This window comes from Zophobas morio, unplaced genomic scaffold (assembly GCF_036711695.1).
Source record: "Zophobas morio isolate AGI-343-1 ecotype UQ-CSIRO unplaced genomic scaffold, CSIRO_AGI_Zmor_V1 ptg000031l, whole genome shotgun sequence".
Lineage (NCBI taxonomy): Eukaryota > Metazoa > Arthropoda > Insecta > Coleoptera > Tenebrionidae > Zophobas > Zophobas morio.
In genome coordinates, this window is record NW_026972136.1 from 3,039,709 (window position 1) to 3,049,988 (window position 10,280).

The 10,280-nt window shown below is 32.4% G+C and overlaps 2 protein-coding genes across 3 annotated transcripts in view; one reads left to right on the plus strand and one right to left on the minus strand.

Moving 5' to 3' along the window:
- Positions 1 to 9,581, plus strand: part of LOC135139565 (LIM homeobox transcription factor 1-beta.1) — a 28,659-nt gene extending 19,078 nt beyond the window's left edge. Inside the window, exons 2-5 of one of the 2 annotated variants that reach the window (XM_064069862.1) lie at positions 2,203 to 2,401; positions 2,926 to 3,279; positions 8,598 to 8,806; positions 8,995 to 9,581. In XM_064069862.1, the coding sequence (XP_063925932.1) occupies positions 2,203 to 2,401; positions 2,926 to 3,279; positions 8,598 to 8,806; positions 8,995 to 9,230 (998 nt within the window). In that variant the 3' untranslated portion in view covers positions 9,231 to 9,581. Of the gene's footprint in view, positions 1 to 2,202; positions 2,402 to 2,925; positions 3,280 to 8,597; positions 8,885 to 8,994 lie in introns of both variants that reach the window. The other variant, XM_064069861.1, reaches the window with a different exon arrangement.
- Positions 9,582 to 9,586: 5 nt separating this feature from the next.
- LOC135139566 (U6 snRNA-associated Sm-like protein LSm2) lies at positions 9,587 to 10,280 on the minus strand. Its single transcript, XM_064069863.1, has 4 exons — positions 10,168 to 10,280; positions 10,050 to 10,117; positions 9,910 to 10,000; positions 9,587 to 9,862 (listed from the first exon to the last, which is right to left on the minus strand). The coding sequence occupies exons 1-4, from the start codon at positions 10,168 to 10,170 to the stop codon at positions 9,737 to 9,739; spliced, it is 288 nt and encodes a 95-aa protein (XP_063925933.1). The 5' UTR covers positions 10,171 to 10,280; the 3' UTR covers positions 9,587 to 9,736.

Sequence of the window (10,280 nt, forward strand, 5' to 3'; positions counted from 1 at the left end):
AAAAAGACAATTTATAAAATCGGAGGATTGAAACACCCAAAAGTTGAAAAATTATTAAACTGAAAAATCTAAAATTGAAAAACGTAAGATTAAAAAATCTAAATGTTGAAAAATCGAAAAATTGAAAACTGAAGAATTGCAATTCGGATAATTAAAAAATTAAAAAATTGAAATTTTCACATTGAAAAAAGAAAAGTTGTACAATCAGAACACTGAAAAACCGAAAAATTGAAAAAATAAAGAAAATAAAAAACAGAAACTAAGAACTGCGATTCGAAAAATTGAACAATTTTAAAATGGAAACTCGAAGAATTGCATTTTGTAAAATTGAAAAAAGGAAAAAAAAATTGAAAAAATCAAAAAATTTTAGTCGAAACATTGAAAAATCAAAAACTTTTAAATATAAAAAAAGTAGAATATTTTTAAAATTATTATAATTATCTACATATTTAAAATGAAAACTAGAAACGTTGAAAGTCAAAAGTTGAAGAAACGAGAAGTTGAAAAAACATTAAACTGAAAAATCAAAACATTGAAGCCTGAAAAATTGTAAATGGAAAATTTGAAATATCCAAAAATTGAAAAATTCACATTGAAAAAAGAAAATGTATAAAAGCAGAGGACTGAAACACCGAACATTTGAAAAAATAGAAAAAAAACAGAAACTAAAAATGGCACCTCGAAAAGTAAAAAAATACAAAACTCAAAACTCGTGAAGTTGCAAATCATAAATTTTAAAAACTGAAACATCCAAAAGTTGGAAAATTGTAAAACTCAAAAATTTAAAAAGAAAACTCGAAGACTTGCATGTTCTATCTGAGAAAGCTGAGTTTATAAAACGAAAAATTATATAATCGGAACATTGAAAAATCGAAAAATTGTAAAAATAATGAAAATAATAAAGCGAAACGCAAAACTGCTAATTGAAAATTTAAAGAAATGAAAAATTGTTAAATCTAAAAGCTGAATAAACAAAAAAATGAAAAATTGAAAAATCGCAAATCGAAAAAGAAACGAAGAGCTGAAAAAACTTAGATTGAAAAAACGAACGGAAACAGTGAAAAATTCAATAATTGAAAAAAATAAGGGAAATAAAAAACCGAAATCAAAAATTGTACATCGAAATTTGGAAACATTAAAAATGAATTGATTAATTGTAAAAAATTAAAATACATTACTCAAGGGCCACTTTCTAAACCAGATAAATAAATAAATCGTGAAACCAACGCTAAAAATAGGTTTGTAGTAAAATATGATTTAATTTTAATATTCTCACAATACATACATACATAATTTCATATCAACCAGTTCGAATTATTTGTCTAATAAAATCGCTAGGAAACGACAGACGAGGTAAAAGGAGACCAAATTTTTCATATTCTAGAAGCGGCGAAACGTCGATAAACATAAAACGCTCTGAAAAAAAAAAATAAAAAACGATCGTTATATTTGATTATTAGGACCAATCTAAATTTGAAATTTTCAGAAAAAATATCATCCTAAAATAATAGCGATGGAAAAGATTTATTGACTTAGCAGCGCAGTGGTGAGCTGAGTCAATAAAAGTGAAGAATATCCATCATTCAACATACGTCACAACATCAATCAATTTTATCAAATTAACAAACATTATTGATTTCGCCACTCTGTCATTTTTTGATAGATGTTTCGATTTTATTATGTGTATCTACCATTTTAGATGTATTTGCTTCACGCTGAAATAATGAAAAAATAATAGTAAGAATAAAACAGAAAAAAATTATTAACCGATTCGACGAGATAAAAGCACAGTTTAATGACATGTTAAATAGTCCCCATCGATGGAATCAACACCGTCGCCGCGATAACCGCCTCCGCATCGCTGATTCCAGCAAATCAAAAGTACTTTCGCAGTGCATAAGTACATATTTACCTTAACAAATCAATGTGTACCACTGATAAAGCTATCAGAGAACAAAAAAAGCGTCTAATGTTGCAATATTGTATGGTGTCACATGCTCGTCATGTGAGCACGGCATAATGAAACGCGCTCCGAGGTATTAACCGAGTGCAACCTCATTCGCCTCGCTTGAAACAAAGCAACATTCTCGCGAGGTGAGTGCGTTAATTTTCCAACTTGGGAAACTCTGACCTAGCGAAATGATCTTGTTTTCCCCTTTCACCCAACTTCGCCATATCCAATTCCCTTATATTTTGTTGCAGATGGCAGACTAATAAAATGTGAAAAAACTTATGAAATGTGTGAGGGTTGTGGGCAGAAAATCCACGATCGGTACCTGATGCGGGTCGCAGACGCGAGCTGGCACGAACAGTGCCTCACTTGTAACATCTGCGGCCTCCAACTCGCCCATTCCTGCTACACCAGGAACACGAAACTCTACTGTAAGGCTGACTACGATAGGTAAGCGACTTTTGTAGAGGTTTAGATTTTACCTGCGGTCAAAACCTCCACTTCCAACGCAAACATTATGCATATCTTTCCGGCCGGATCGCGATCTTAATATCCACGACTCCATTTTTCGGAGGCGAAGCGTGCATTTTTTTATTGCAAGGCGGCACTCGTTCTTATATATTCTTCGCTTTTATTCACGGCCGATATGAGTTTCGGGAGGCGGCGAAGCGAATCCAATAAAACCCTTGCACCATTCATGGTGCTTTGTTAGGAATCCGTGGGGTTCCAGTCGTACACAAGGCTTCATCTTTTGATGTTGGATGCGTGTTCGGATGGAGAATTATATTTGAATTTCTTTGCCGGAACGGAATAGGGAATCTCCGATTTCGCGTTATTGTTTTTAATTTCGCCTACCTCCGCTGTGATTCCAATATGAAGAATGCAAATTTAATTACCGCTTTTGAAAAATTCGACTCGTAGTCTAGTTTCTAGAACGCACCAGTTTTCTCCCGCATAACGCCCCTTTCTTGCAGGATATTCGGGGTTAAGTGTTCAAGATGCGGCGACCGTCTCCTCCCCCACGAAATGGTAATGAGGGCGCAGCAGCACGTCTTTCATCTGCCTTGTTTCGTATGCGTGGTGTGTTGCCAGCCTCTGCAAAAAGGCGAGCAATTCGTGCTCAGGGCAGGTCAACTGTTCTGCCGACAAGACTTTGAAAAAGAGATGTACCTGATGCAGCAGGCGAGTTCGGGGGACGACGACATGCTGGACGAGAATAGCAGGCCGAGGGACGGGCGAAGGGGGCCCAAGAGGCCCAGGACGATTCTGACGTCGGCTCAGAGGAGGCAGTTCAAGGCGTCGTTCGAGGTCAGCCCCAAGCCGTGCAGGTAATTAGTGCATTTTTTGCTATATGTTGATTAGTTTTAAGGTGTCTTCTTGTCGAAGGGTTAAGTCAACAAGCCAAAACCTCCAAGTGATTACTTTCACAGAAATTTTTTGTAGTGTTTTCACCAGTTCTCCCACAAGAACCTGTCTTCAATTTTCTATTTATTAAAATGGTGTTCCTCTGTCTTTAATTTGAACTTTTCGTGAATGTGTGAATTAAAGTATTTTTTTCTGTAGCATTTTCATTGATGAATTATCTAAAACTCCGACGATCTTTTTTTAACTTTTTAATTTTCCAAGTTGTTTGCTTAACTGAATGTTCCAAATTTAATTCTTTGTTCACGTTTTACTTTCTAAAGTCTAAAATAACTTTTTCCCGTCTTTGAGTACAATTTTTCTTGAATGCCAGCCACTTTCAGTTTAGTTTATTAATCTACTACAATTGCCTCAAAACTTTGTGTTCTCCATTTTTTCTAAAGCGGGATTTTCTAGAATTTTCTCCACACTGACTAAATTTTATATTTATACAGGCGACATCTACATACTTAATCAGTTGAAAAAACATACAAATAATAAGTAATTTGTTTTAAGAATATACATAGAAACCGTAAAATTCGAGAATTAACTATAAATAATTCCTCTTCATATCCTTCAGACACTATGAATGTTGTGAATGTGTCAAATTTTGAAAATTTGAGATTTTGAAAAATCTGTCTAAAAATCCAAAAATAAATCTTGACGAGCCGAAAATATAGCGTATTTATGGTCCCGCAGCAACATTTATGAAATATTCGGCTCCAAAGGTATTTTTTAATTTTTAAACTGGTAGATACTTTCGAAAAAATTAAATCGAAAATAAATTCTGTGATCGTATTCTACAGAAAAATCTCTTTAGGTAATTTTCAAAGGTGGTCAAAAAAAGTCGAAAATTTCGCATTCTAAATTAAGGTTTTTGGAAAAATTGCCTAAAAATCCACAAAAAATTGTATAATATGTTGATAGGCTGATTTGAAAAATATAGCATAATTGAGGTCTCGTAGCAAGGGTTTACGAAATATTCGGGCTTAAAATATTTTTTTTTATTTTTTGAAAATTTCAACATTTCAATATGGTAGGAATTTTGGAAAAAATGAAACCGAAAAGAAATTCTGGAAGTCGGAATCTACAGAAAAATCTTTTTAACTAATTTTCGAAGGTGGTGGAAAAAGAGCGAACATTTCATAAGGAGGGAAATTTCAGTTTTTTTTAATCTGAGAAATTTTTAATCAATTTAAAATAGCTTCAAGAAGGAAAATTTCATTCCTGTGGTGGATGGGCTTCTTTTTCAACCTCCAATATTTTTTGGACTTCATTTCTTTGATAATAGATACCACTTTTACAGATATTTTGAGATATTTTAAAACTGCAAAATTTTTAGTTTAAAAGCTCATTTTTATGAAAATTTTATTCGAAAATTAGAGATTTTTTTATAGGTTCCGACCTCGAAAAGTCACTTTCGGCCTTATCCTCTTCTCTGGACCATAAATACGTTAAATTTTTGGAATCAGTACTTCGAGATTTATATCCCAGATTTTTTTTTATTTTTAGCAGTATTTTAGAAAGCTCAATTTTTGGCATTTTCTCAAGCAATTTCAAAAATTACCCAAAGGGTTTATCTTCTTCATAAATTTTTTTTGAGCTGTATTTCTCTAGAATAAATACCATTTTTCCAGAATCGCCCAATGAAATATGGCTATTTTCAGGATTTTTGCAAAAATTAATTTGCAAGCCGGATATTTCTAAAATCTCCAAATTTTTTGCGAATTTTTGGCAATTTTTTCAAAAACTTCAAAATTGGGCCTTTTCTAGAGCACCTACAAAAAATATCCAAAAAAAATCTTTTTTTTCTGGCTTCATTTCTTTGAAAATGGATACCATTTTTACAGAATAGTCAAAATGAGATTTTGAAGGAGAATCTTTCAAAAATCTTGGTCTGGGACCATTAGTATGCTGTGTTTGTTGATTCAGTTCGACAAAGTCTATATTCCACAGTTGTTTGCGAATTTTTTAAGAATTTTTTCAAAAGCTTATTTTTTTAATTTAGGGCTTTATTATTCTTGAAAATTGCTGATTTTGGAAACTGATTTTTATGACAATTTTTAAGATTCACAAAAAAACATTTTCAAACGAAAATTTCTCCTGGACGCTATATTTTTGGAATCAGTATGTAGAAATCTATATCCTAGATTTTTTGAATTTTTAGGCAACTTTCAAAAAGGTCAATTTTTGGCCTTTTTTCAATGCCTCAAAAATTACCCAAAGGACTTCTCTTATTGACTTCGACCTCAATAAGTTTTTTTTTTTAGAGTTCATTTCTTCAGAAATGGATACCATTTTTCCAAAATCGTCTAATGAACTATGCCAATTTTTAGCATTTTTTACAAAAATTGGTTTTCAGGTCTATATCTCAAAATTTTTTGTAAATTTTTAGGCAAGTTTTTCAAAAACCTAAATTTTCTGTTTTTTTTTGAGCATTTTCAAAAGTTTTTGAAAATACATACCATTTTCACACAATGGTCAAAATGAAAAATGGAAATTTTTGAAATATCTAACACATTTTGAAACCGAATATTTCAAAAATTTTGGTTCATCAACATGTGTTTCTAGATTTAACTCGTCGAGATCTATATCCTGGAATAGATTACTTTTGGTCTCATTTCTTCTAAATCTCCTACCATTTTTCCATAAACGCCCAATGAAATATGAAAATTTTTAGGATTTTTTTTTATAAAAATTGACTTTCAAACCCGTATATGTATTTTTAAAATGAACTTTTTCAACTTTTGGCCTTTCGTCGAGTATCTTTAAAAATTACCCAAAGAGATTCTCTTCCTTGAAAATTAATATTATTTTCACAGATTGGTCAAATTTAAAAATGGTAATTTTTGTGATATTTCAAAAAATCACACTTTTTGAAAGCTCATTTTTATGAAAATTTTGACATTTATTCCACCACCTTTGAAAATTACTTAAAGAGATTTTTTTATAGGTTTAGACCTCGGGAAGTTTCTTCCGGCTTCATTTCTTTTAAAAATTCTACCATCGCCCAATGAAATATGACAATTTCGAAAATTCAAAAAATAAAAATTTGAACTGATAATTGCCCCTGTACTATATTTTTGGAGATTTATATCCTACAATTTTTTTTTTATTTTTAGTCAAGTTTTTCAGAAAGCTCAATTTTCGATATTTTTTCGAGCATCTTCAAAAATTACCCAAAAGGTACTGAATTCGACGTCCATAATTTTTTTTGAAATTCATTTTTCTGGAAATAAATACCGTTTTCCAGAATCTCCCAATGAAATATGGCTATTTGTAGGATTTAAAAAAAAAATCGATTTTCAAGCCGGATATTTCTAAAGTTTTAGTCCTTAGACCATGAACACGTCATATTTTTCGAATCAGTACGTCGAGATATATATCAAAATTTTTTGCAAATTTTTAAGCAACTTTTTCGAAAAGCTGAATTTTTTACCTTTTGCTAAAGGGCTTCTCTTTTCAATTTCGAAGTTTTTTATTGACTTCATTTCTTCAGAAATGGATACCATTTTTTTTTAATCGCCTAATGAAATATGACAATTTTTAGCATGTTTTACAAAAATTGGTTTTGAAACCGGACATTTCTAAAACGCGTATTTCTAAAATCTTGCTCCTGGACTATAAATATAATATATTTTTCGAATCGGAACATCGAGATACATATTCCAAAATTTGTTGTGAATGTTTAGGCAACTTTTTCAAAAAAACTCAATTTTTGGCCTTTTATTTTATCTTCAAAAATTACCCACAGATTCTCTTTTTTTACACTCCATTTTTTTGAAAATAGAAATCATTTTCACAAGAATGGTCAAAATGAAAAATAATAATTTTTATGATTTTCAAAAAATCACACATTTTGAAAAAGAATATTTCAAAAATCTTGGTCCGTGAACATGAACATGCCATGTTTGTCGATTCAGCTTTTTATAGGTTTAGACCTCGGGAAATTTTTTCGGCGTTATTCCTTCTAAAAATCTTATCATTTTTATAGAATCGCCCAATGAAATATAACAATTTTGAGGATTAAAAAAAATCGAACTGAAAATTGCCCCTCCACTATAAATACGCTATATATTTGGAATCAGTACTTCGAGATTTATATGCTACAATTTTTTTTTTTATTTTTCGGCAATGTTTTTCAAAAAGCTCAATTTTTGTTTTTTTTTCGAGCACCTTCAAAAATTATCCAAAGGGCTTCTCTTATTGATTTCGACCTCAATAAATTTTTTTGGACTTCATTTCTTCAGAAATGGATATCATTTTTCCAAAATCGCCTAATAAAATATGGCAATTTTTAACATTTTTTACAAAAATTGGTTTTCAAATCGGATATTTCTAAAATGCGTGTTTCTAAAATCTTGCTCCCAGACCATAAATACACTATATTTTTCGAAACAGAACGTCGAGGTCTATATCCCAAAATTTTTTGTGAATTTTTAGACAACTTTTTCAAAAAATTTAATTTTTGGAGTTTTCACGAGCATATTTTTTTTCATATATTTTTGGAAATGGTACGTCGATTTTTTTCAGGAAGCTCAATTTTTGGCTTTCTCTCGAACACCTCAAAAAATTTCCCGAAGAAATTCTCTTTGTTTGGATTTTGTTTCCTTGAAAATAGAAAATTCTATTTACGATTTTCACAAAATACTCAAAATGACAGTTTTTTTATTTCAAAAACCGCACATTTTGAAAGCGAATATTTCAAACATCTTGTTCCTACACCCTATGTTTGTCATAGAATTTTTTGTGGATTTTTAGACAACTTCGTCAAAAGCTCAATTTTTCAGTACCCTCTAGTATACCTAGAAATTTTGACATTTTCTCGAGACTTTGGAAAATTAGTAAAATGGATTCTCTTATTGTTTCCACCGTCAGAAGTTTTTTCGGCTTTATTTCTTTTGGTTGCTGTAGCTAATGTGAATGGTCTAACAGTTTTGGTAGTAGATACGTTTTTCAATTCCAAAATTTTTCAAAAAAATTGTTTATATTTATAAAACCTGAGGATATATTACTAGTAATTTAAAATAAACTCAAGCAGGAAAAATTCGTCTCTGTAATAGCCTTTTTTATTTCTAGAAAACTCTATACAAGACAAACTTTAGTTGCTATCATTTCAAACAAAATCCTCTATACGAAAAATGACGTTTTGATGCTTCCTTCCATCCTTTTACGTAAGATGGCACTTCAAAAAACAAATCGTAATTACCACTATTGTATTTATATAATGACTCTTTTTTTCCAGAAAAGTGAGAGAAGCTCTCGCCAAAGAAACCGGCCTCAGCGTCAGAGTCGTGCAAGTCTGGTTCCAGAACCAGCGCGCCAAAATGAAAAAAATCCAAAGAAAAGCAAAACAAGACGACGGGAAATCCCCCGGAGAGAAAGAAAAGACAGAAAAAGACGACAAAATTATCAAACAAGAGTCGCCTTCCAGTGACCATGGACACTTTATGGGTATGGGAAATCTGAGTGACTCTCATTTTCCTAGTTCCAGTCAACCGCTCAACCCCAACATTCCGTACTCTCCAGACGGTAAATATTTAGTGTTAGAACGTAGACTTTCCAGACCTGTCCTCAACTATATTCAATATTTACAAACAACAATTACGATTCAAATTTTCAATTTGGTTTTTATTTTTCAGATGCTTATCCCGCACATTCCGGCGAGAGCTTCTGCAGCTCCGACATCTCCCTCGACGACAGCACGAACTTCGACCACCTGGACGAGGCCACCTCGGACACGCTGTCCTTACAAAACCTAGAGCTGCAGTCCTCGCACTCCCACCAACACGACGGCGTGCCGCCTTCAGGCTCAATAGCGAACCCAATTGATAAGCTCTACCTCATGCAGAATTCGTATTTTAGTACAGAACAATAGAGAACTGCATAATTTGTTTATTTGTTATGTATGGAAATTATGTTTATTTCGTCTATTGTGTTATTTTTTTTTGGATAAATGTCAAGTACCAGAAAACAACAGAGTTTCGTTCGCTGCAAGTGCCATCCTGAGCTCAAGACTAGTCAGTGCATAGTTACCTATCATTTGTTGTCCGTACTTTCGTTTATATTATTGACTTGGTTCGTCCTTTGAATGTACATATGTTAAGTAATGAAGTAGATAAATCTCCTGAGTCGAATTATTGATTGTGATGATATATTTATGCCAACTATAGTATTAAATATTGCCTAGATTTTATTATGTATATTTTAAATAAATAATAAATAGAAATGGTCCACTGTTTCAATCCTAAACCCCTTTATTACTAACTGTGGCAATGAGATAGTCACAACACACGACAGAAACGTAATTTCACAGAAATTGTTCATCATCATGTCATTGAAAATAAAGAAAAATACAAAATAAAGTACAAATTTGGCTTAAAATTATCGCGTGGGGGCTGTCGCTTCTTTCCGAGCCGAGTCCTGGAGCAACTGGGTGTCCACCTCGTCCGCCGGGAGCTGCACGTAGCGAACCACGGAGCCCCGAATAAAACAGTTCTTCACAGAAAGCTGAAACTCGAACATGAGCAACCAATTTTACAAAAATTCAGTCTCACCATGTGGGGGTACTTTTCCGTATCCGTTACACTAATATCGGTGAGTTTGATATTCAGATACTGATCTACGGAGTGCAGGGTCCCACAGATGCTAAAAACAACAATTATAAGAGGTTTTTTGACTTGTTTTTTCTACCCACCTGAGGTCATTTTTGAGCTCCACGACCACGTCTTTACCCACCAGTGACTTGAAAAACGAATAGAACAACTGAAAAGACACGAATTACTAGATTTATACATACAAATAACAATATTTACCATTTTAGCGAATTTCAACAACTATTTTCATAATTCTAGGTTAGAATAGGTTAGAAGTTGGTAATCCTGATAACGGTATCTGCTTTACCGACCCAAGTTGAAGCGACATTCGA